Source organism: Triturus cristatus, chromosome 6, assembly GCF_964204655.1.
Source record: "Triturus cristatus chromosome 6, aTriCri1.1, whole genome shotgun sequence".
NCBI lineage: Eukaryota > Metazoa > Chordata > Amphibia > Caudata > Salamandridae > Triturus > Triturus cristatus.
This window is the reverse complement of record NC_140589.1, coordinates 1,618,124,699-1,618,152,358: the sequence shown is the minus strand read 5'-3', so window position 1 is coordinate 1,618,152,358 and position 27,660 is coordinate 1,618,124,699. Positions and strand designations below refer to the sequence as shown.

At 41.6% G+C, this 27,660-nt stretch overlaps 1 protein-coding gene across 1 annotated transcript in view; it reads left to right on the top strand.

Moving 5' to 3' along the window:
* EPAS1 (endothelial PAS domain protein 1) overlaps positions 1–27,660 on the top strand; it is a 297,631-nt gene that overhangs the window by 266,520 nt on the left and 3,451 nt on the right. Inside the window, exons 13-15 of the mRNA XM_085612765.1 lie at positions 10,453–10,576; positions 12,072–12,189; positions 22,008–22,166. Of these exons, the coding sequence (XP_085468891.1) occupies positions 10,453–10,576; positions 12,072–12,189; positions 22,008–22,166 (401 nt within the window). The remainder of the gene's footprint in view (positions 1–10,452; positions 10,577–12,071; positions 12,190–22,007; positions 22,167–27,660) is intronic.

Here is a 27,660-nt window from a genome sequence, read left to right as displayed (position 1 = left end):
TCTTCGGACATAGCCCCAAGTGCTGTCCCAGGCAGGAAGCAAGCACAAGCTTTACTGATAGAGCAATTACAAGCTGAGAGGATAAATGTGAAAGCCCAGAAACCAAACGTTGGGAGTTATTTACACCTTAACCCCGGGGTCGCCACCACTAGTTACCTGTGCAACATCAGCAGGAGTTGGGAGTGCTCCCTATTATTTCGATTTAGAGCTGGCACAGTGAAATACTCTTTATGCTTCCCTCTTGGGTATCAGCATGAATTTGACTCTAGAATATGTCCTTGTAATAATCTGTCAATACAATCAATGATTCAGTTTCTCTTTTTCTGTGATTGCTGTAAATTGTATACCAAAATGTTTTTAGTACCTCTTAAGAAGCTCAGCAATTTTTGAAAATATTCCCAGGCTTACCATTCTCTCCAAGAAATGTCAGATAATGAAATTTGCCACTGTGTAGGTTTGTTTCTACTGGCAGCAATAGGATAAAGGAGCACTGTCACTTTGATTGAATAATTTGAAACATATGAATTTTTTAAACCATTCATTTTATTCATGATTTTATGGATTTTATCGTTGTTTTATGAACAAGTAGGGTTTTTTTCTGATTGATTTTATCGTTGTATGTATTTGTGTACTTTAATGGCTGGCTTTTTTCATCTGAATAAAGTTAATTCAGATTCTGATCTAATACTTAGAGTAGTGGTTCAGAAGAGACAGGGCTATCGACTGAGAACTATCTCTAACGTGATAAGTGAGTGTAGTAGTTTATAAGGTTACAGTGAGCTCTGTGCTGTACGTCCCTCACCTGTGTCACATTCTTATTTTTAAATAATTTAATTGATATTTTATGATGTACATTGCAGTTTACTTTGCTGTATAATGTCATCAGTAATGTCATTTACGATGCCATCAGTGATGTCCCTGATCATGTCATGAGCGATGTAATATGTGAGGTCATAAGCAGTGCACTGTGGGCGTGTAAATGATAGCTCAGGTAACTATAACTGCCTGAATTTCTATGGATTTGTGTGTGTAAAATCTGAGCCTAACTATAACGTCCCTGTAACCTTTGTTTTTTTCACTGAATTTCTAAGGGTTTTTTAATTACATTTCCTAACTATAACATCCCTTTAACCCTTGATTTTTCAGTGAATTTCTATTGTTTTTACAAGTTCATAAACACATTTTATTAACACATTTATTATTATTATTCATTTTAAAAGTAACAATTAACAAATCAACGTAAGGTAGGTATTGTTGGGGAGAGGATATGGCCTCATGGCTAGAGCGGTCGACCTCGAAGCTGGGGAACCGAGTTCGAGTCTCGGCAACGACACTCAACATCCTGTGATTCTGGGCAAATCACTTAATCTCCCCGTGCCTAACAAAAATTAATATGTCCATCTGTAACAAAACTAGCGCTCATGTTAAGCGCTCTGATACCCGATGTCTCGGGTCTAGTTCATGCTATATAAAACTCAAAAAAAAAAAAGGTAACTTATGTAAACTTTCTATAAATGCAATACAGCAAGTCTTTCTCTTTTTGCATTCATTTTATGGATCTGTGGACCCCCCGCGATGCCATCACAAATTTGACGCAATTCCAGGAGCACACCCAAACCTCAACTTCTCATTGAATACAGTAAGTCTCCACCCATCCACATTGCAAACCACACCCTAAATCAGTTATTTAGGTTTCACATCTCTCTGAAAACCACAGCCACCATTGTTTTTCTGGCTTCCCTTCAAATGAAGAGAGTTTCAAAGTTAAGATGTCCTCTGCTGAAGATAGAAGAGAAGGATGAATAAGAAGACGACTTATAACCTCCATAGAATTCCTCCGACATTTCAAAAATATTTCTCCATCCCTTCAGGAGAAAAGAAAGTTCTTCCAAAATGTGTCCAATACAATATATGTAGCAAAAAACTGTCAAGAAGTACGGTGAAAAAATATTCACATTGCACATTCTCTTTTTAGAAACAGGTGAAAAACATACATACAGGACGTATCACATGATGATAAGAGAGAGGGAAGGTGGTGCATCATCATCATCAACAGCTGGACCATCTGTGGGTCCCTTACCACCTGACCAGATGGTTACCACCCTGCTGTTTCACCAAAACTGCAAGAAATGGTCACTCATTGTGGCAAATGCCATGCCAGTTGCACTAAAAATGTCATCTGTTGCCTAGTTTATAAATGCTGTCAGAAGCATAATTGTAAAAAAAAAAATTAACCTCACTATTCCATCTTCCATTCCTCTTTAAACACAAATCAAATATAGATTATATTTAACTTTACCTCTTTACTATTAGATTACATAATATAAGCTAGTGTGTAGCTACATAAGTGGTTTTGTCAGTGTGTAAGAGGGTTTCAAGTGTCTGAGTATGGGTGTATAAATGGGTATATGAGTGGTATGTCACTGGATGTGTAAGTAGCTGTATGGGTGTGTGACTTGGTGTTCTAGTGACGGTATGGATGTCTAATGGGATATGTAAGTGGCTGTATGGATTGGTAACTGTGCTAGTGGGTGTTTGGGTGAGTAACTGTGTGTGCATGTGGTTTCATTAGTGTTGGTTACATAAGTACTATGTGGGTGTGTGAGTTGACGTGTAAGTGCATCTGTCGTTGTATGACTGGGTGTGAGAGTGGCTGTATGGTTATGTAAATAGGCATGTGAGTGGCTGTATGGATGGGTGACAGGGTGTATACCTGGGTGTATCCGTGTGTAAGTGCATGTGTAACTGACTGAGTGCTGGGTACATGAAAGGCAAAATAAGTGTGTGAGTGGGTGTGACAGTGCCCATATGAGTGTGAGAATGGCTATTTAAGTGAATGGATAGGTGAGAAAATGGGTGTCTGAATAGTTTTATGGGTGTGTGACAGACAATGTATGACTATATGAGTGGTGGGTACATAAGTGCTTTTATGGGAGTGTAGCTGGGTGTGTAAGTGCCTGCCTGACTGTGTGAGTGGGTACAAATTACATACTATTAAATTACATATTACAAGCAAGCACCCCCATCTAATTTCAAACACATTCATTCATACTGGTTCAATAAAATAACTATATTTTCAGTATGGCAATTCCTCTTCCTCCTTTGCTGTCACTATATTTTTAGTTAATGTTCTCATCTAACCTCCCTTCTATTTTGGCTTTTACTGAAGTGTCTGAAACCTACAAATTTTCTTTCTTTTTATATACAGTTACAGTTTTATTAAATATACTTTTTTATAGTACAATCTAATAAACATACCGTAAAATGTCTTTGCTGCTGTCCAACTTCTAATTTAATATCTGTTAACATCTGTTTTCCACTGCAAATCTCAGGTCAGAAAGATGGCAATCCTCCTCCAATCTCAGTAGAAAAGTACCAGTAATGGCTATCCTTCCCACCGCACTCTCACTCATGCTACTGTACTTAGCAATCACAGACTTCCTTTCATCTTTTATATTTGTTATACCACTTCTGAATAGTCACTATTTTTGATCCCTTTCCATGTTTCCTGTAAAGAAGCCCAATTTAGTAGGTTTTTCGTGGATCCATTGTGGTGCTCAGCACGGCCCCAGTGTGGACGCAGTGGATCTACGTGAAAGCCCTTAAAAGCTTTCAACAATATGGTGTTAATGCTTTTCATTTATATTTTATTTTGTAAAATATTGTCAATTACGAGACATATACTCCCTACTGAGCAATTTGTGTACACCAGTTGGCTTTTCAGTTTCACACCGCAGTCTCTTTTGTTCTCTCCCCCTCACACTCTTTTAGCTCAGTTTACATGGTGACCATGTTCCAATAGTCTCTGCCTACCAGTAGGTTGAAAGTTCACAAGACTTTTTCTCAAGAGCATACAACTTCATATACTGTAGAAGGTGTGGTTGACTGTTTTGCAATTCCAAGCATATCCCAAATAACAACTCACAGCCAATGACAGAGTCAGCTACTTTCTCTCTTAAAGTCACAACCTAATTTTAGTTCCCTGAACATCTCCACCATCGAATCAAATATGTTCTTTTATTTTTTGCTTGCTGTCCTCCATTCTAACTGTCTTTCATCTTGAAAACTGCCTCATTCTGCTGCATACTTTTCCTGTGTGTTACTCCTGCTTGTCTCCAAAATGGTCAGAGTCTGAATTTTGAGCCATAGTTCTGTGTTTTGGGCCAGAGAGAGTGCTAGAAAGAGTTGCATTGACAGGGACCTAGGTTTACCTAATGTAGATATGACTTGGGTTGGCCAGAGAGGGCTAAAGTGGCGTCAATTGCTGCCTTTGGTTGAAAGCATTGCAGATTGCTAACATCCAGACCTCATGATTGTGCACTGCAGTGGCAATGACCTAGGCAAAATTACTGGGTAGGGCTGGAAATCATAATAAAGTATACATTTGTTAAACTAATAACTCTTTTTCCACCCATATAGTTCCTTAGCGTTCTTCAACATTTGCCAAAGACACAAGTGGCAGTGGTCATTCCAATTTTGTCCGCAGATAGAGAAAACCAGGAAACATGTCAATAAAGCGGTTTCTAAATTTCTACCGGACCACAGCATGGGCTCTACATCCCATAACAATTTACGCTTTGACATGGACGGAATATATCGATAAGACTTAGTCCATTTCACAGGCACAGGCAACAGGGTGTTCCTCAAAAACATAAAGAACTGCATTCTGTTGTATGTGTAGTTATCCTCTATGCACCATAAGCACAAAGCCTCTTTTCAGATCCAGACCCTTTTCCAAACTACTGGTTCTGTTTGTTTTCAAATTCTTTTTTTTAAGTTCTCACTCTGATTCAGGCATCTGCTGCAGATCCTCAACCAAATGAGGGGTCTGCCGGCTATGTTATAGATGGATCCACAACTGATCAGCATATCCATTCCCAACCAAAAGCACACATTCAATACAAAACAACATCACATTTAATACAGACATATCCTATTGCAATTCATATAACTGTATCACTGCCTGCGTTTAGGTGTGTAAGTAGATGGGTAAGTAACTGTGAGTGTGTGAGAAGATATATGGGGGTGTGAGTGGGTGTGTGAGTGAGTGTGTTAGTGTATATGTGGGTGTGTAATGGCGTGAGAGCGGCTGTGTGGGGGTGTGAGTTGGTGTGTCAGTAGTTTGATGTATGGGTGTGTGAATGGGTATGTAAGTGGGTGTGTGAGTCTGTAAATTGGTGTCTCAGTGGCTGTATGGGTGTGTGAATGGGATTGTGAGTGCCTGTCTGGATCTGTGAGCGAGTGTGTGAGTAGTTTTCTGGGTTTGTGAGTGAATGTATCAGTGATGGTATGAGTGTGTGACAGGGTGTGTGATTGTGTTTGAGTAATTGTGTGGGGATGTGTGAGTGGGTGTTTTTTTAATTGAGTCTGGATCTGTGTACTTGTGGATTCACATAAGGCGCTAGTGCCTGGGTGTGTGAGTGGGTGTGTGAGAGTCTGTGCAGGTTTGAGAGTGAGTGTGTGAGTGTGTGAGTGGTTCTCTGGGTCTTTGAGTGGATGTTATCAGTGACTGTATTGGTGTTTGAGAGACTGTATGGGTGTGTGAGTGGTTGTGTGGGGGTGAGAGAGTGTGTGTGAGTGGGTTTGTGAATGGGTGTATGTTTTTATTGGGGTCTGGATCCACGGAAACTGCCGCAGATTGACCCGGGGGGCACCACAGTGGATCCACAGATCCTCACACACCCCCCCAAAAATATTTTTGCCTAATTTCTTCCCTGTGGGGGTCTCTCACAGACCCCTACTTCCGTCCCATGGGCTTAGGAATAGGATACCTTTACCCAGACCCATTCTATCAGTTTTAAGTTTTATTCTTCCTATCCGGGAACTGAGTCCCAATACACAAAATAGAATCCCCAACTTTCCTCGCAGTTTGCAGTAAGCCAATCACGGCATTGCTGTTGACACGTGGATATGCTTATCTAGATATACATAAATCTTTTTTCCTTAATAACTTCAACACTACTGAACAGATTTACACAAAATTATAAAAAGCATTCTTTCTGGGCCAAGATTTAGCTTTCTGCCAAATTTAGTGTAATTCCGTTCAGTGGGTTTGGGCTGTAGTAGTGTCTACAATACTATCAGAAATTGCATGGGGTAAAAGTGTTTTGCCCCCCCTCCCCTCTTTTTCTCGAATCCCACTTGTTGAATTCATCAAACGGTGCCAAAGATATTAGCAAAACAAAAAAGTTTCCTATGGAAACAGAGTCTTAACTACACCTACTGGCAACTGCCAGTAAGTAATATACTGTAAACATATACACACATATATTACCTACTGGCGGTCGCCAGTAGGTAGTTATAGTTAGGACCCCTTTTCCATAGGAAAACCTCAACATTCTATTTTGAATAACTTTGGCGCCGGTCGATGAATCCTCGCGAATTTCTCAAAATAGGTGGGGCGCTACGCTCCGCTCCTACCCTGAAAGTCTCGGGGGGATTCGTCAAGCGGGGGCTGAGATAAAAGGGGGGTCCCAAAACGCGTTTTTCCCATGCATTTTTCCATAGGACCTTTAGAACGAGCTACAGCCCGAACGGCTGAACAGAATTACTAGAAATTTGGCAGAGAGGTAGTCCCTAGGTCAAGGAAGTGCCTTTTGTAGGTTTGGTGTAAATCTGTTCAGTAGATTCTGAGAAAATAGCCTTTAAATCAATATATATATCTGAGCCCGCTTACGGTACGCTTACCGTACGCTTACCGTAAGCGTACGGTGGCGTGCGCGAGCGTGATTCTGATTGGCTCTTAGATCTTAGTAAACATTCGAATCGGCCGAAACCAGGAAGCGGCGGCCGCCATTTTGTCTCTCGCACTGAGTGTTGTTTATCAAACAAGATGGCCAAAAACATGTTACGGGGCTGTTTTGACAACTCCCTCCCACATAGTCATGTTGAGGGAGTCCCCAAACATCCCCCAAGAGCAAAAACGGTTTTATTTTTTTTTCGGCAATTTCGCCGAGTACGCTTACCGTACGCTTACCGTAAGCGTACGGTAAAAAAAAAAAAAAAAAACACTATCCACACTTACCCCACCCCCTGTGCTTTTGGTGGCCGTAGGCCACCAAATGTACAGGGCTTATTAATAGGAAAAAAAAACTAAATTTTGGCAACATGAAATTATAAAATCGAAATAAAAAAAACACTATCCACATTGACCCCACCCCCTGTGCTTTTGGTGGCCGAAGGCCACCAAATGTACAGGGCTTATTAAAGTTGATAAAAACCGTGCACGGAACGAACTGCGTTAAGTGGGCGCGCACGCCACGAATGGCGTAAAGTAACTTAGCATTTAAAAAACCGTACATATTCACTGAAAAAACCATAGGTTTCACACACGTTATAGTTAGGAATTAGCATTTAAAAAACCTTGCAAATTCACTGAAAAAACCATAGGTTTCACACATGTTATAGTTAGCGGAAATTTTACTGATAAAAAACCAGTGAAATTGCCCCGTTATAGTTAGTGCTGGCAACTATAACTCACGCGACCGCAATCTTCTGCTGATGACATATGTGTCTTTATGAAAAAAAAATATTTGTAATATATGTATAGCTAAAAATGTATGGAAGAAGACATGGGCAAATAAGTGTCTAAATACAGTATTAGCATCAGCAGAGGATTGCGGTCGCGTGAGTTATAGTTGCCAGCACTAACTATAACGGGGCAATTTCACTGGTTTTTTATCAGTAAAATTTCCGCTAACTATAACATGTGTGAAACCTATGGTTTTTTCAGTGAATATTTACTATATACATATACACATACATACATTTACTATACACATCTAGATGTTGAACAATAAGAAAAATGCTTACCTGCGAATTCAAATACTTCGATGTAAAGTACTGAAAAACAGAACGGTGAAGTAAAGACCCTGATGTAATTACCTGTTATATAAAGCCCTACAAAGTAAAATCTGCAACGAAATGGTGGCATTCTGTGAACTTGTGGCAGCGGAGTTGGTCTTCTAACAGACCAGCTGCTGCATTTTAAATATGTTGACGGTAATGAAGACAGTAGAACAGCATTCCAAGATACACCGCATTGAATGTTAAGGGCATTTATTGAGCACAGAATTTACCATTAGGATAGCTTTTTCGAGATAGATACTAAGTAGGATTGGGAATTTTAGCAATAGGGAAGACTGCAAATGAGACCGCAGTTGACCAAGTCCCCATGGTCTAGAAAACTTTTATAAGTATGGGAGCAAAAATGGAGTGCTTCAGTTCAAATTAAGCTAGACATGTTGTGAGCTAAGTGTCAATGGATGTAGGCTGGCCCAAGCATGATAAAATTAAAGCAGAGATAAGAACCATATTCTTGGTTGTATTGAAAAGATGATGAACAATGCTTGTTGCTGAAAAGTATGCTGGGAATTGAGGGAGCTAGAAGCATGATACAAAAAACGAAGGGCTGCAGAGCAAAAATTGTCGGGGAATATCATAAATGAACACCATTTATTTAGAAGAGAAGGTTGCTGGGGCAATGATTTGGTGATGTTTTGCAGGGAAAATGGTGGGTTACTTAAGAACCACACACCCACATTCAGACTGTTTCAGGCATCATAGCACAATGATATGTATGGTATCAAAAGATGGTGGCACATGTAATAAGTTCACAATGCTAACGTGCCTGACGCGTGCTGCACACTATTGGACATTCACTTTTTATAGATGTACTGATTCCATTGTTCTGCTTGGGCAGAAACCTGCTTCATAGGAATTTAGTAGATGGGAGTGGTCAGCGAAAGCTTGAACATGTTCGGTTACACCCCCTTCCATGAATTTCTCAAAAAGCAGCAAGTTGGAGAATAGTATATGCAGCTCAAAGGGACATAACAGAGATGTTGTGGGCAAACGTGTTAGAATTGACACTTTCTGCTCCTGTAAACACTAGTAGATAGATGTTGGAGGCTGGTTTTGAACATTGACTATTTTCCAAGAGGTAAATGAAGAAAAGTGTGTCATTAGTTTAAAGATAAAGTGTCTGACCAGTGTGTGAAACTAACAGCTGTAGAGTTCTTGTTACAATAGTAGGAAGAGCTGGTTGTGATAGAGCTATGCCTTATTGTATATTATCAACCAGTTAGACAAACAACATAGCCAACCCATTGCCAAGGAACATGGAAGTAATCATGCAAATTTAGTGGGATTGAATAAATAACAGAGTTCTTAAAGGACCACAGGCTGTTTCTGAATGTCATCTGAAGTGGTTGAAATTATTTGTTCCTGGAAGGTTTTCCTAATAGTACACATGGGTGTTTAGTACTTTCTAGCCTTGCTATGGTGAGCTAGTGTGCCAGCAGGCAATAATGATTACTTCTTTTTTTCTAGATATAGAGTATATTTTCCTATTTGTTCTCATTGTTTGGTGTATGAATTGAATGAGATCTAAAAGGAACTAGTATTGAAGTTTTTGAAATCTTAGATGTGTCATTGAGACTAAATGTTGATGTTAAGGGGTGGAAGGAGCACCAGATATCCAACTACAAGCTTTGTTCCATAATCCTGCTATGGTCCAAGTTTTCAGCTTGGTAGTGGGGAGATCAGTTAATATTACAGTGTACACCTATATTGTCTGTTCTAGTTTAAAGTGAGGAAATCTTTGACATCTGGAATATGGTCTGAAGAAAGTGAAATGTAGACCGTGATCGAGATTTTGTGTACAGACTGCCATTGATTTTGATAAATCTGGACAATAGGTATATGGGAGGCAAAAATAAATAGAGTAGTTTACCCTAGTGATTAAGTATTAGCAAATTATGAGGTGCTGAACTAAATAGGAAAAAGTGGGGTCAGAACATCTGCCGTACCATTGGCACATGAGGAGACAAGTAAAGGTGATTTCTAAACAACTATTACAGTGGTGAAAGAGGCTGATGTTAAAGAACCTGTCACTGCTAAGGTGCTCGTTATGAGTACGTCAATAAAAAAAAGTGCTAAGAATACTAAGCGTCATTACTGCAGCTTTTAAGGGCAATTACAAAGTTGACATCTGGAATGAAGAATAACACTAGGAAACTGGAGTTTCCACACTATTTGTGCATGAATTAACTGAATTGCAGCCTCTGGTATCCCATGCCATATTATGGAATGGCTTTTTTCTACCCAAATCCAAATTAAGAGGCCACTTGTAACGAGGGCCCAAAACTTTGTTTGAGGCTAGAGGTTACTGGGTACGGGCATGAACCTGTAAATGGGAGGTGTACATCAGAACAAACCTCCTGCCCCGACCCTGGAGGATTGTTGATAGAAAAATAGAGATAAAATATAGCAAAGGCAAAAGAAACTGATTGAATAGATATGCAGCAATAGGTCAATAAACTAAGCTTCCTCTGGGTTCTAGAAGTTGAGAAATGTAAGTGATCCTAAGGTAGATAAATGTCAAGGTAAGTGTGTAAGGATTTCACTGGAAATGACTGATTATTCATGAAGGGATTTTTTTCCCATTGGCAGGTCCTTGGAAAGCTTTGGACAACGGGGCAAAGATGTAAGCAGTGAAATGACTGCCTTTTCTAACAATTTAAAAAGGAAGCGGCAATTGGAATATGGGGATCCACCATTCCAGCAATTCTGCGTGGTAATTATCTTGTTTTTAGTTTGTCTATATTTTCCAAAACAGTGTACCAACAACCACCTTGTCTGTACAAAATAACAATACATTGCTTGCTCATATGGTCATGTCAGCAATTCTCACTCCTGCTGCAATATTGGGCTCGCGCATGTCATACAAACCACGAATGGTTCAAATAAAAACGCTAGGGTAAAACTCATATAGGAAATCACTAGAAACACCGCATTGTCCATAACTAAAAGTGTTATTACGCACGCAGGCCTATACAGGTTATATACATACTGAGCTTAAAAAAGTAAAATGCTTTATACCTCGTCTTATCTCTTTGCTAAAGTGTACTGGGACCCATAGGGCGTAGCTTTGTTTCCTTGAGGGATAGATGGGTCTGGAGATGATTTCTGGCTGTATTCAGCTGGGAGTGAAAGCAGGCATTAAGCCTCTGGTGCTCTAGTGCAACATGCATCCCGTCCGCTTCTACGCGGGCTGCAACTCACCAATGGATATGTGAGGGCACCACTGCATGTATCCCGGGCACTGCAGGGGTCCACTTGGGAGGATTTCTGACAACCTGCTGGAAACTGGGACCTGACATACGAAGAACTTCTGGAACCCAGATCCTTCTGATCCTGGTTCTGTTCCAGCATTGGTTGAAAATAGCCTTATCATTATTCTTATATTATGGAGAAAGATGGCTGTTTGTGTTGAGCACTCAGTGCTCAGCCTCTTTTGTGGCCTGCATGCCATCTCAGACTTTCCCTTTTCTGAGGCTCCTTGGTGGAGGACTTAATCGGATTGAATGATAGTACTAATTATTATTTACAACTCTTACAAAGGTATAGTAATAATAAGCAAAATGCTTGTGAAATATACAGGTAATAGTGCTTTACATTTATAGATTTCCTACGTTAAAATGGAAGCGCAGAAGGAGGTATCTTGACTTGCTGTTCAGCCATTCACCTTCTTGGCGAACATACATTTTTCTTACACTCTGAGACAGTTATCAAAGTTATTCGAACTGATACATTTGTATTATTTTTTTTAAATAATCTTTATTGGGTTTTTAAAAGGATATACAAAAAATCACCAAGTGGTTGATTCAATTAAGAAAGCACCATTCATCGTTCCCACCCGCAGATGCACAGCATATATGAACTAATGAAACTTTTGCGTGCCGTGCACCGGATGACCCCATAGTGGATATTGTTTGTGGCATTAGGTCAAAGCACAATTTTTAGTAGATGTATGACTCAACGTTTGGGAGCAGAATTACATCCTTTGTGAGTTCTATTGATATGTTGCCCTAATAGACAATTTTGAGAAGCTAGATTTACCACTTTGTGTTTCAGGCTAAAGAGCCTTGAAGGTAATATTTTGTTTAATAGGTACCTCTCCCACCTCCCCTAGATCTTTACCACAATTTATAAAGGCAGTATCATATAAATTAGACACTGCTTCATTAAAACCTAAATACTTAAATATTGTAACCAAAATTGTTTTCCAGGGAGGATCATCAGACTGCAGCGCTTCTCAGTTATTGTGGAAAAGGATGAAGTCTCTGAAACCGGAACAGCCTACTTTGATGACACAAAGGAAGTCCCTCAGTACAAGTGTCCTTACAGGTGAGCTACTGCGGCAACATACATTTTTCCTGGATTATTTCAGTACCTTGTACAGCAAATACTAATTTCAAACTTAATGTAAGGAACACAGTGTTTCCACAGTGTTTCCTTTTACCATCTATAACCTACAGTAACCACTGGATTAACCACTAACCTTGGGTCTTGGAGTAGCGTTCTACTCGCCGTAAAGAGGTTCAACACCTTGTCGGGGATAGTAAGCACTATATAAATCCAATTACAATTACAATGTTAAGAATTTTTAATTATATATAGCTTCTTTTAAGGATGTGTTTTCTGTGATCTCTGCAAGCTTATAGGAAGGGGGTGGTGATAACCTTTATTTCAGAATCAAAAGAAGTGAAATGAGGGCAGGGCCTGGCCTTGTGCAGATGCTCACATTCTAAAGGAGCTCTGCTGAACAATTTTATGTAGCCCAATTTTATGTAAATCAAGTTGCAGCCATCACCACACAGTAGTAGAACATAAGCTCTCAACTACAGATACTCTGTGGGACTGTTGTACCCAATATTGCCAGCACTGTTTCTTCCCTGAGGCAAGTTATCACCAGAGGGGACTGGGAAGCTGGTGGCGAGCCAGAGGAAGAGTAGAGTTGCCACCTTTAAACTTTACCTTACCTGTGACTTGCTGGCTGGCCTGGAGATTCCCTTGTTGAAGTGAGGAGGTGCTGGTACTGCCATGAACGCTGCCCTGGCCTAGTATGCTGCCTCCTCCTGCTTGTGTGAGCTGCGCTCCATTCCCTGTGGCAGCGGTCTCCCCAGCAGTGCTGAAGGGAGCGGGAGAAGAAATGAATGTGAGCTAGACATTGGCGCTCCCATCCCCCACATTGCAAGAGGGGCATGGAAGTGCCGGTGTGCATCAGCCATTTTAGATCGGGCTTGACACCCGATATTGATGTCATAATGAATACCGGGTGGTACCATATTTGCCATAGTGTTGAAGATGACGCTGAATATTGTCTTTACCATGAAGACCCAGTGCTGACTGGTGGACCCTCCCTTGTTCTCAGCGTAGCCTGCGTGTGTGATTGCCACGTTTGGCTGGGCTTCCATTGGAGTTTGGTGCGCTAGCAGTGCCACAGCTCATCTCTACTCATAGGACTATTGAAATAGCACCCGATAAATTGGCTCTGTTATCTGCATACATTGCTTTTATTGGACAGGCGCTCCACCTGCTTGTGTGAACTTTCTCCAAATACCTCTGCATACTGTGTTCTTAATATGTGTGCATGTCTGCAGGAAAGCCATACAGACAGCTTCTTTTTTCAGAGGCGTGTTGGGAAAAATGACTCCGTAATACGCAGCACCTACCTGGTCCCATCATGACAGCAGCAAATGGGTACCATCATGGCAGAACTGAAGACCATTAAGCTTTTAGCCATGATAGTGGAACAAACAAAAACATATGTTCACAAGGAATTTAAAGCTAGACATGCAGACCCGGCAACTTTCAGATTGCAATTGGACTCCATGGATTGAAGTGTATCATCCAAGGAGTAGAAGCTGATACCGATCCCAGACTGGGGACTGGACATGTGGAATCTTCAACAAAATGTGGTTGCACTGGAAAATCGTAGCATGAGGGATAATGCCTACATGGTTGGACTTTCTGAAGAGGAAAAGGGAGAAACCATGCAAGATTATTGGAAAGTGTGGCTTCCACCCTTCCTTAATATCGAATTTGATAAAGCCTTGGAGTTTCAAAGGGCACACAGAACCCTTGTCTAAAGAGTCACCAAACAAGATCCGTCCTAGTCAATAACTGCATGTCTGCCGCACCATGGACAACCAAGGGCAATACTTTCGGCAGCCAAGCACCGCGGCCCTTAGCAGTAAAAAGACCACAGGGTTTCTATTTCTGCACACTTCTCACAGGGGGCTAATGTCACATGCAAAACGTTCTTGACTCTTCATCCTCTTCTTATGAAGAGATATCAGGTACCGGCTCTTGGATCCTTCTGTGATGATTGTTGCCATTGATGATAGAACCAGGGTATCACAATACCGGTGAACTGAAGTGTTTGTGGTCCAGAATATAGGCGGGCGCAAGAAGGCAGCAGCCCCAAACCGATCCTCGAACTGAGGACTCTGGAAAACAGTGGAAGACATACGAAGAGGATTACCATCTGGGTAGAAATAACAGTGCTTCCGGGAAACTGGCTCCCTCTTTAATGAAAGCGACTAATCCAGATCTCCCCGAAAGAATAAGCAAGCATTGACCTCTATTTGAACGGCTGCTTCATCTACATATGGTGACCAACGCACTTACACATCCGAGGATATAAGCCTCTTTGCTTGCTGTATGGTATATCCTTGTTCCTATCCTTGCCTCCCATGTCCTCTAATACACCACACAAATATTCTCTCAACTAGTGACTCCTTCTATCATCTCCTAAGGATCTTAACGTGCTTTCGATGCATGTCAAAGTCTTAACATGCCTAGAAACTCAGAAACATAGACACAATTCTAATCCAGGAAACACGCCTATTAAATACTAAGTCACAAAAACTCCAAAGAGTCTGGATTGTAAAGATGCTCGCTCTATCAGGGCCGGCTTTAGCGCTGGTGGCGCTCAGTGCGACAATGTTAGTTGGCGCCCCCAATGACCACTTCAACCACGGATTCTCTCACTAGCACCCTTTAACAGTGACCAAGTCTCCATAACAACTCTCTCAGATGCACTGTATTAGTTATATAGCGCCACTCATACCAGTAAAGGATGTCAGAACACTTTGCTTCACACACACATTACACATCAATCAGGCAATCAGTCATACATGTGTAAATCAGTGTATAGGAAAGGTTAGATAAGCCAAAGGACTAAAAGTGTAGGAGTCACATGTCATCCATACTGGTAGGCAGTATAGTTTAAGAGTGCTTGGTGTGGAGGAGCACAAACTCCGAGTCGAAAAAGAAACCGCATAGTTGGGAGTTTTCTTTAATAATATGAATCGATTTCTAGCAAAATTAACCCTTTTGCAACATTAATCAATGTTCAAATGTATACTTTGCAGTGTGTATGCAGTGCTATGATGAAAGTTAATAGCTCACTGTTGTATATTAGGACTTTAAGTTATAAATTGCAAGTGACAAAAGGATGTCTCTTTTAAAAGCAGTAAGCTGCTGATCTGTTTACATTATACGCACTCTGTAATCTACTTGGTGCACGTTCTTTGCAGCAGGCATATTAACCCTCTGCACTGCCTTTACATAAGTCAAACTACACAAAACTCTGATCCCTCTCCATGAAGAACATTAATCACAGGAGTTATCCTGACAATTTTGTGAGGCCTGTTAGGAAAGGAATGCTGCAGCAGGTGCTTTAAAAACAAAATAAACTTGCAAACCTGGCACCCCTAGGATGCATCACCCGGTGCAGTGGCACCGGTCGCACCGCCCTAGAGCCGGCCCTGTGCTCTATGCAGCTGGTTCATCATACAGGAAAGGAGGCACGGCGATACAGCTCCACAGGAAACTGTTGGCTAGTATTTACAAGACCTGGTCTCAGTGGTTAATTCGAGCCAGTGGTTTCCGGTGCTCGGCACCGGCACTTAAATGTCAACACCCTGCACTTGCGGCAGTGTACCACAAGGTGGCGCTGTCTGAGATGACCACAACAACGGTCAATTATTAATTCAGTATACATTAAAACTGACTATTACCTGCCGTCCAAGCAATTTATAGCTCTGGGGGCCTGGAATAGTCCGCATTGTCACACTTGTAAGAGTGTGATCGTTAGTAGTTATGTTGTTACTATCATTGGCAGCGCTAACAGGGGCAATGTGTGGTGCAAGCTGCAGTGGCCTCCTGACGAGACCCCTGGCATTGCTGTTTTTACAAATTAAGCGCTGCCTGGTCTGAAACAGCGGTTCAGTTGTCAAACAGGGAATCCTTTCTTCCCAGGTGGAAATAGGATCCATATACGCACCCAAAACCAACAAATCTCCCGTTTTTGCTGAAATTGGCAGGCAGCTAATATTGCCCAAGACCCGATAACTGACAGATCTGCCCCCCTGAAAAAAACCGAAATAACAATAGGCTGTTAATGCAGGACTTTAACAACAGCAACTGGAAGGGCAAATCCAGGTCCCCTACAAGCCATATATGGAGAGGCCCTCAGCAGGCGCCCTCGGGTATTACATTCACGCAGAGCTCGACTTGAAGTCACTTATCACATCAGAAGGAGCCATTTATTTGCACTAAAGTAACTACACGGCGCGAGAACACTCCGGCAAAAGTAATCTGAACACTGGGCCTTGGCTGCTGTTTGCTCTTGATTTACTTATGGGTGGAACTCAGTGCGGCTATTGCACCTGTTTTGCAAGAGTTAATGCCTCTGGCAGACTACTTTGCATATACATGCTAATAGCCCACGTAAGCACATCCGGGAGTTTTCACTCCTCTTCTAATTTGCACTATTGTATGCGCCCACGTTCACACAAGTCCCTGAGTCTAAATGACTCTTGAGTGTGTCAGTTACGCATAGCAGCACAATCATTATGTCTGCTGTAACTGTCTTAAAAGGGATGCTGCAAGTGCGGAAGTTGCAAACATAAATGGCAGCTACCCAAGATTTTCAAAAGATAGTTGACAGGAAAAAGGGAAATTAAATTAAAGTGCATGATGGCTGCAGGTCAGCTCCATGTGAAAGGGCCTGTGTCAGTCTTACGCCTGCTGTGAGGCAGGCGTAAGATATTGACGCATTTGCACCCTAGAAGTGGCGCAGTGAAATCTTGTAGATTTCACTGCGTCACTTCTACGAGGCTTACATACGTGGAAACGCCCACCCTGCATACATTATACCTAACGCAGGTATAATGTAGCGCAGGGGTTTACAAAGTGACGCATCTGCTTAGATGCGTCACTTTGTAAATAGGGCGCAACAGGAGGCATGTTTTACGCCGCCAATACGTCACAAGAAGTGACGCAACAGAAGCGCAAAACTGTTGCAAGGCCTCATAAATAAGGCCCTGAGTGTTTAAGTCTAAGTTCCCAGTCATTTTGATACAACCTGCAACATTTTTGAGAATGCCAATAAACGTGCGAGCATGTGAGTGTCACCTTCACTTGCATGTGTTATCGTCGTAGAAAGGCTTCTTCCACCCCATGTGAGAAGAAAAAAATCACATGCACAGTTCAGCCATGATGAAAGAATATTTGGTGTGAATAAACCTATTTATGAGGCCAACCATTTTTATTTTGCACTCATAAATGCGGAAGTTACGCTTGGGTGTACAAATATGTTTCAAAATCAGGCCTATATATCCATTATTTATGCAGAAGATAACTTCATTGACTACAATGTCTTTCAGTGTTAATGTGTCATACCTTTGAGATGCCTCATCGACTTGTGGACACAAATTCAAAGGCCTGCTACAGCGAGGTACCATTTTCTGTTGCTTATAAAACATTTGTGTTTAAATTATCCTGCCTCCCAGTATCTAAATAAACAAGCATTTGCAATGCAATAGCTCTCGCATTTGCCAGAGTTAGAGCTATTGGGATGGTAAACACAAAAGCGGGCACCATGCTGAAATAAAGCACGGTGCCGGGGTTGCAAACATGAAAGTGGGTGCGGTGCAGAAACAAAGCGTGGCGCCTGAAAGTAATCCGCAGGTCGGCCCACATGAAAGCGGACGCCATGCATATACCATGAAGCGGTGCGACCGTGTACAAAAAAGTTATGTGCGTGGCGGCCAATGAACTTGGTGCAGTGGTGATTTGCATATGTTCCATAGACTTGCATTGACAGAAAACATATGCAAACTAATCCTGAATTTATGTTTCAGCATTATGCTGCAACTGACTCTCTTTTCTAGGAAGAGCCCTGGTCAGTTGAAATGACAATTGTCTTTACTTTCCTGCATTGCTGATTGCTACAGTGCATTAAATTCTAGTCTGGCTTTGGGCGTCCCAACATGTTGTATTTCATGTTTAACATATCACTGCAGTAGCAGCCGCTCTAATGTGAGGTCAGGGCAGTATGGTCAACTTCCACTGTATCTTGCTCTGAAGAGTAATTTACGATACCGTGTTTAGATCACAAGAGCTCTCAGCTGGAGTATTGCTACTATATACAAAGGCTACCACTGGATGAATATTTAGAGACCACATCTGGCATAATATATACAATTCTGAAGGGTATATGGAGGATTGGTCTTGCCTTTCTAGGCCAAATCGTTCCCTACCAGGGATGAGACTTCTAGTGCCCTGAGTCTGCTATGATGCTTCGATTCGACTGCCCAGTTCTTGAGGCTGCAACTGGAGCATTGAGTCCTGCTCTGGAGGACACAGATGGAAATTTGTGTAGGTCTGAAAAGGTCATTGGAGGGGTAACCTGGAGCACTGTGCCAAGTGCCTGAAGTGGTGATTGGATACATGATGGATGGCTAAGTGCACTGGGATTGTATAAAGGATGACAACACTGATGCTGTACAGCGAATCACAAACTAATGTTTCAACTACAGCTCCCAAAGAATGCACATCAAAAACCCTCGCTCCAACCACAGTATCACCACAGTATCACAAATTCGAGTGACTAAAATGTTTGCAGGGAGGGGTCTCGTAAACACCTTCCCCCCAAAATTACAACTCTACAAAGCATCCAAGCGCTGCCCCCCAAGACATCAAATAACCACAACTGGGAATTAGTAAGGGCACCCCAAAGCTGCCACCACCAAGCACCGGATAGATGCCCAAGGGGACAGACAGTAGCTGACCCCACAGATGGTGATGAAATTCAAAGCTGTTTTTTGTCGATTTCTAGGACAGCTTGTGTTCAGTTAGGGTGATTTTTGTTAATCACTTTAGGGACCCAGAATGGGCCCTGATGCTGCTGTGATCCTGGGCAGGTCTCCTACACTGGAAAAGAGGTGCCGATTATTCACAAATGAAGCACTTCTGCCTCGGAGATGCCCTGTGGGGCTTCTATAGAGGCGCGTCTGGCACGTCTGGGCTGGGGTATACGGGGTGGAGTTTCTGCCTTCAGTAATCAGACTTCGAATCTTAATGTTTTTCAAGACCCCTTGCAGCTATGAACGCCAATCTGGGGGGAAATGAACCGAAGAAATAGGAGAACTTAAACCAGCAAGGTTTATGAAAATTCTAAATCATGTTTTAGCATGAACTCAATATTCTGGTAAAAGGAAACTTACTTCCAATTTTAGTCACTAGGAAAAAAATATTTCCACAGACTTTCCCTGGGCTTCTAGCATTTTCCCAAGTAAGCGGTTTTTCTAAAGTTCAGGAATGTGCCCTGGGTTTAGTTTTCCTTGGAGCTCTTTAGGAGGGCGCGCGCCTTGCACCAGTGCACTCTGGCTCACTGACCGACCTCACCACCCCGAGCATCGGCGAGTGCAGCATAGACGGAGCTCAGACAGGGATGGAACCTTTCTAAGGATGAGAACTTCATATGCCTGCATATTCCAGGCAAGGAGCTCTTAGAAACTATGTTACCCCTTTTAAAAGGGATTTCAGGCATGCTCACCACTGCGCCCGGCTCATTAACGCTAGTAAGGAGAAGAGTTCCCAGCTCGTTATAATAGATTAACAGTTGGTCTGGGACACGCTCTTCCAAGATGGATGAGCAGACAAAATGGTGTTCAAAATCTAGATAACAGAATTCATTGAATGCACCCCTTGTCTAACAGCTATTCTCCTCCAGAATCCTAAATCACAAGCATTTAAAATGAAAACTAGCAAATGCGAGACCTTTGTGCCACTCGTGCTTTAGCTGTGAACATCATAAGCTAAAACGTGGATGCTGCAAGGGCTTAAAAAGTAAAGAAATAGATGTTTTTTTCTATTTCTTTACTTTTTAAGCAATCGTGGCACCCGTACTTTAGTTTATGATGTTTACAGCTAAAGTTCGAGTGCCGCTATTGTAAGCAAATAGGAGAAAAATGAAGGACACACGCTTTTTTTTCTGTTTGCTTACTTTTGGTACAATGGCGGCACCCACGCTTAGGCTTTGAACATCTTAAGCTAAAGCGCGGGTGCAGAGATTGCTTAAAAGGTAAAGAAATAAATATAAAAAAGTATTTTTTTTAAATTTCTTTGCTTTGCTTTTGAAGTAATCACGGCACCCGCATTATAGCTTAAGCTGTTTAAAGCTAAAGCGCGGGTGAAGGCACGGAAAAAAAAAGGTAATAAATGTTAAAAAGGCATGCGGCTGCCATTATTAGTGCTGATCCTGCTAGTTAAATTAAAAAAAATACATTGCGGGAGACCGTGTCCTGCCCTGCAAAAGCAGGCAGGATAAAGACCATTAACAAAAGAGTGCTCTGTGGTTGTAATTGAAAGCTACGGAGCAACAACACATGTAAGAGGGGATGTCCTGATGGGAGGTAACAACAGGAGACAGGGAGGTACTAAGGAGGGACTAATTAGCCTATTAACAAATCAAAGGCCAACCATCCCAAAGGACAGTGACAGGAGCAAATTAAAAAGATGGTTGGAGAGTTGGCGGACCTTACAGTCCATACCTGAATACAGCATGGCTCGAAGAGACAGCACAAGCGCTGCCTAGGCGAGAACTAATAAACTGACCTAGTGTGTCCCAGAAGAAAAGTCTTCATGGAAGAGGAATATCCAAGAATAGCTAACCTGAACTGATTCACTTTTTTAGGTGGCAGATACATTTACCTAAAGTAGCAAAGATTGTTCAAAGAAGTGGTAGCCGAACATGTTGGATATAAAACCATTGTACAACTGTTTAAAGGCAGAACCCTCTCCTATGTCAAAAACTGTAAAACAATGTACCATTTAGCAAATGCATAGTTTAGATCTGTACTCTCAACATCATTAACAAGTTTATTAATGTAAAGGTGTAATTCATTCAGAGTAAAATACCCATTCACAAAATCAGAATCAGTGCACAGCCACTGTGTGCCACACAAAATACCACTCAAATTGTATGCAACGGTCCATACAACAAGATTTACAAACTGTGCTTTTCCTTCACTTGGACATAAGTATATTGCTCCCAGTTCCCCAAGCTTTTTTCTGTTAGTCTTACTGCTGTCCCAGGTTTAAATTACATCTGGATTTCAGAGTCACAAAAGCTTGTCACTAGTAGTTTCCAGAAGTAAGGCATGCTCACCCTCATTTGTATTGCTTTTTTCTATGAGAAAGCATGTCTTACTCCTAAGTAACACATAAGCCTACAGTAAGACTCAACTACTTTTTCCTGATTGTCTGCAGTGTCATCAATCAGTGGAGAAGTGTGGCTCAATGATTAGAGCGGCAGACCCTGATGCAGAGGTCTAGCCCGGGACCAGGGTTCAATTCCCCGCCTCGGCGGGTCTTGGGCTCAAAAATTCCACGGACCTGATAATTCTTGCCTCGGTGCCTATTCCAATCATGGAGTCCCACTCTGCAACTCTGGGCAATAGCTTGCTTAATCTCCACAACGGCCCCCACAACGCTAAGGATGCCTGGCCTCCACCTTGGGGGTGTCCAGGAGTGGACGCCTCACAGGGAAAGCCAGGATGGGTTCCACAGCTGTATTCGTACAAGCGCCTTGAGACCCTTGCGGGTGAGTAGTGCGCTATACAAGTATCAATTTACAATTTGTAGGGGTAAGGCAGTAAATTTATCTTGGAATTCTGAAACATGCATACATATGGGAAGTGCACTCCTTTCAATGATCTGATTCTTCAAAAATCTGAACATTTGCAAAATTGAAGATGGACAATGCAACAGTTGTGCCCAGTGCAGTTAATGTTTATATTTGGGTAAAGTAAAATGTAATTACAAGATGATTGCTCTACAAATAATCAAATGTCTTGTTTATATTTTAGATGAGTATGCCTGTGACAGACAGAGAAGATTAAGTCAAATGCAGGAGCAACAGCACAATCCTGGAAACCAAACAAGTTGTCAGAAAGCAGCATTCTCCAATTCACCTTTCAACACAAACTGTCCAGACTTTCACGCGTCACCATCACGCAAAATGAATGGTACGTTTTACCCATAAAATTGGGTCTATCCGAGAATACAATTGCAGAGAAGCAACAAAATACAATACTGCGATTTGAAAATATGATTGTTGTTTGGCATTCTCAGTGGGTGCAGGGATTCGGTCACTTTCCTTGTACCGCGCCAACATTGCTGCATCTCCGTTAGGACCTTCCCAGCCACTAATAGAAGTGCATTGCTCTACTGTTTCTGCCGTGCTTGGACTTACGGAGACAATGCAGGTCATATCAACACAATACAATGCAATATGGTAACACTTTGTAGGTAATAGATTTTATATTTTAAGAGTTCCTAGAACTTCACATATGTGTTGTATCAGTTTTTCACTATGATTAAGGATGTCTGGGCCTCCAAAGCAGTTGCATTCAGATAAATGCTCTGCTACCATTTTCAAGTAATACTATTAGTAGTCCTGGTCTGGTTTTGCTACCAGTACTTGAACACCAGTTGCTGTTATTCAGGGTTCTTCACTGTGACTAAATATTCTGATAATCAACTGTAGTGATTCGTTTTGCTTTGTGACTGTATCAGTGTACCTTTGTTATCGTATTCGACTGACAGGGTCAGGTAGTGTGATTCTGGGTTTTACTTGCTGCTGTGGTAATTGTGTGTCTCAGTTGTGTGTGTGTGCGTGTGCGCGCGTGTTTGTGTGTGTGTGTGAGTGTGTGTGTGTGAGAGAGAAGGCCATCTCTCTCTAATAGTGATGTAGTTGACTAATTTTCAAGAATTGTAGGACTTTGAATTGAAAAGATTTGCTGTTGCGTTACTGGAAAGGTCATAGGTTATTGAGTGTTGGATAATTGTGTTCCTCGGGTATTCCTGTGGGCTTTCAGTTTGCTCTTCACAGAATATTCTCAAAACAATGGTTCACCTGGAATTCATGCTTATGAACTTTGTAGATAGACAAAGAAATATATTATAAGCATACAATAATGTAGTAAAATCACTAATAAACTATAGCCTTATAGGTGCTTTTAATAAAACCAGAAAAGTACAGTAAAAGTATAGTATAGCAAGTGTAGTAAACGTAATTTCTAAAACACATAGACATTTTTTCAAATGTTACATAGAGGGCAAAATAAGCTGATAAGTCCACAAATGAATGCTGTGTCCTAAGTGGCAAAAACTCATGGCAGTGAACAAGTGCCAATTTTATGTACAGACAACAGCTTTCATTAATTGTTTGTACATGCACACATATGCAAATCAATGAAAATGACAAATTATTTTAAGCCAGTGATAAGTAGTGTGCTTCAGTGTTAACAGGAATTCAAACTGTAAATAAATGTCATAACTCTGAATTATTGGTTTTACTGCATTCATTGTACGCTTAGAATGTATTTCTTTGCTGGTCTACAAAGTCTGTATGCATGAATTCCAGGTGAAGCATTGTTTTGACTATATACTGAATGCCCGGATTCTACTCGATTAGGGCTGCTCCTTTCACATATACTATATTGTTTACAGAATAGCAGTACATATTTTCTATCTTGTTGTGTGGCATATTAGGAAATGATGTTTTCAGGCCCTTGTTTTGTTCTATGTTTGTTTTCCTCGTTGGCCATGGTGGCTCCTATAATCCTACTGGTCCTTCTTCATGAGTGTAGGACTCTTCTTACTTCTTGTTTTACAGCTGATTTCCTTGGGTTTTAACTTCCCTTCTAGGACTGTTAGGTGTCACAACTTATCGTTGTCTCACAGGAACAAGTCTGTTTGTCCACAACAGATGTTATTGTGTCTGTGTGGTCTGGCTCTGTTGTTAGCTATGGATTACATGCTTGGGCATTTCTGCTAACTTCTCCTTTGTTTGGTGCGTTGATCAGCCTGTGGTCTGTTCACTTTCTAGCAGATCACACACTCTGTCACTGATTAACTTTGCACCTCTCCTTATTTTGTTGACACCTCTCCTTATTTTGTGGACCTAGAGAGTTGTTTTTCTTGATTCTTTTACATGTTATTTGGCTTTTTTTTTTTTATTATAAATTAAAGCAGGTCTTTGTTCTCTGTCTCACTTCGCATTGGGACAGGCTGTATGGTCCACTGTATTGATTAATCTCATCATATTGTGTTTCCCATCACTTCTTAGCTCTTTTTCAGTTGATGTGTTAAGTTTCTAGTTTCCTATTGTTTATTTGCTGCTTAGTGTTTTGTGTTTTTCTGCTGTAAGAATAACAGGTGCGTAAGGAGATTTAGGAGACCAGGGAAGGCTGGTTAGTACCTTATGTTGAATTTTTAGATGGTCCCTTGCTGCCTTTTTGTGCTGACCGTGAGTGTTATCTAGTGTTTTGCATTTTATTGAAGGGAAATAAAAGTCTGTGGTTTTTCTTGTTAGTTGTATGTTTTTATTGGATTCTTAATGCCTTTGTAGATTGGCTGCATATGCATTTCATTTCGGGCTTTAAAGATATCCATTGTGTTTGCAATCATTTTTCCAGAATGGGTTCCCAGCTTGTTGCTTTTTTTCCCCTCTGTGGCCCTCATAGCAAGTTGGAGCAAAGGAAGGTGCTATATTTACCACACGTGGTAAAACTCATTATCCCAGGATCGGGTATTTACAACTTGTGGTGAAACCTCCATTCTGAACAAGAAAATGAGACCTAACGTGCCAAATCGGTTTTTAACACACCAGGGGCCAGATGTAGGTGGCCAAATAGTTATGTTAATTCGGATCTTTTATAGCGCACGGCTACTCCGAAGAGTGTCCCGGCGCTTTGACAAAAACCCGAGAGGTGAGGCCAGGGCAGATGAGAGCAGACAAAAGGGTTACTGGGCAAAGAGCCATGACTTCAGCTCCTTCCTGAAAGTCAATAAATTATTGGCTTTCCTCAGAGAGACAGGCAAAGAATTCCAGAGTTGAGGCGCCAGAAGACGGAAGGAGCGACCTCCGATTCTAGCCAGTCTGATGGAAGGGACAGAGGCCATGGACAAAGATGTAGATCTCAAAGTTCTGCTAGGAACATAGAAAGCCAAGCGCTTCCTGATGTATTTGGGCCCTACCTGATGGAGTGCCTTAAAGGCAAGGGTTAATGCCTTAAAGGTGATCCTTTTAGACATAGGGAGCCAATGCAGACTTTTTAGTAGGTCAGATGCTCTCGCTCTCCGCTGAAGACCAAAAATGGCTCTTGCAGCGGAATTCTGCACAATCTGCAGACGTGAAAGGAGAAATTTTGGCAGTCCCAGATAGAGCACATTCGCATAGTCAAGGCGAGAGCCTATCAGGGCCTGCACAGTGATCTTTCTATGCTGCAAAGACAACAGCGGAAGAAACTTGTGCAACATCTTCAAGATGCCAAAATATTTTCCCGCAAGCCCAAGGATCTGAGGTCTGAAGGAAAGACCATCGTCAATCTGAAAACCAAGATTTTTAGCCTTAGACGAAACATCTGCCGGTAGAAACATATCGGGGGGCCACCAAGCCTTCCATCTGGGGTCAGGGGAACACCCAAAGAAGAGCAGTTCCGATTTATCGGAATTACATTTAAGACTGTGCTGTTGAAACCAGTCAAAAACAGCCCCCAAGCAGTCTCTGATCCGCAGGCCGTCAAAGTCTGAACCCTTAGCACAGGTAAAGAGGAGCTGGGTATCGTCAGCATAGGATATGATCTGGGCACCAAACGAATCCGCTACTGCCGCCAGAGGAGCCATATAGATATTAAAAAGGGTGGGGCTTAAGATGGAACCCTGAGGCACCCCAACCTCCAATGGCGGCATCTCGGCGGAAAAAGGTGGCGCCCAGACCGTTTGCCGGCGGCCGGTCAGAAATGACTTAAACCAGTTCAACACCGTTCCCCGCAATCCGATCTCCCAGAGTCTTGAAAGGAGACCGTCATGGCCGCCGACAAATCCAGCATTACCAGGATGGCCTTTCCTCCAGTGTCTAATACCTCCCTGATGGCATCGGTGATTTCAAGAAGAGCGGTCTCCGTGCTCATATAGCGATCGGTACCGCTGAAATTAGCAGAATTCCAGCGTTACCGATCGCTATTTGGAGCGCAATGTAGGTGAGTTTAAACCTACAAGCAAAATAAGGAATCGCAAAATTGCAATACCTTATTTTGCTCTTGCATTTAAGGAATCGTGAATTGCGATTCCTTAAATGCAATGTAAGTAGAACAAAAATAAGTGCACTTTAGCCTTAAGGAATCGCTAATTACCACCTACTTCAAGTTCGTGGTAATTAGCAATTTCCTTTAAAAATGCGCTTTTTTGCTTTTTTTAAAGTGCCATGTGGCACACATTCATGCCCTTAGGGCATGTATGTGTGCCACATGTGCACACAAGCACATTTCAGGGGTGCAACAGGGTGTCCTTTTGACACCCTGGCACCCTTGAAATAGCGCCCGCTATTTGCCATTCTTTAATACCGAATCGCTATTAGTGAATATCTTCCTATTCATTCCTCAGGGCCTCCTAGCCCATAGGAATGAATGGGTAGGTATTCCTTATTAGCTAATCTCAATTTGGGATTCGCTATTAAGGAATGTTAAGGAATCGCTAATATTTTAGCGATTCCTACCTAAATTCAATTTTGCGAATCCTTATTAGTGAATCGGTAAAATTCGCTATTAAGGACTCGGTATTTCGGTTTTACCTACATCGGGCCCCAAATTCCTTATGTTTTGCCTTTTTCCAGGCTTTTTCCCCCAATGAATTCTGCACAACAGTACACATACAAACACCTGGCCAATAGGCAGATATAACCATGTGGAAATGCAACTTCTAATTAAGGAACAAAAAAAAGCTGTGATGAATTCTGTCTGGATTTAAAAAAACACTGAGCCACTTAATAGTGTATCAACATTCTGTCAGGTATTTCTGTGCAAGCACTAAATTAGTCCATTGGCACAACGGGCCAGATGTACGTACATTAAATTTGGTAGAAGAAGTCTCAATTTGGGAAATTAAGCGAATCCAATGGTATGTTATGAATCAACCCATGTAGGAACAGGTTGGTTTACAAAATACTGAATCGCATGGTGCCACAATTTTACCTACCTCATGAATGTTAACAAGGGTTGCGACCCACTACTATTCACTGCCATCACAGGGGTGGTTGCATGCTGAGGTCAGCAGCCCACCATGTCTGTGATTGTTTTTAAATAAAGCTCTTTTTAATTAAGCCTGTTTTTCTTACAGAAAAGCGGGATCCGTTTACAAAAACAAAAACTGAAAAGTTTGTAAAACTATTTTTTAAGATTTGGCAATGATCCCATCAACCACTGACTACTCCTTGGAAATGTTTTTAGGACAATTCACAAAGGGTAATGGGTGCCCTGATCGACCCTTCCCCTTTGCAAATGAGTAACTACCTCATTTGAGGTGTCAGTAAAATATTAATATTTTGCAACCTCATTTCAGTCACAAAACATTATTATGTACCATTAGGAATCACTGTTTGAAAGGGGACACTTTAAACATGGCCGTTCCAATTAGCAATTCTTTATGATTTCCTAAACCAATTTAGGAATTCGGTAG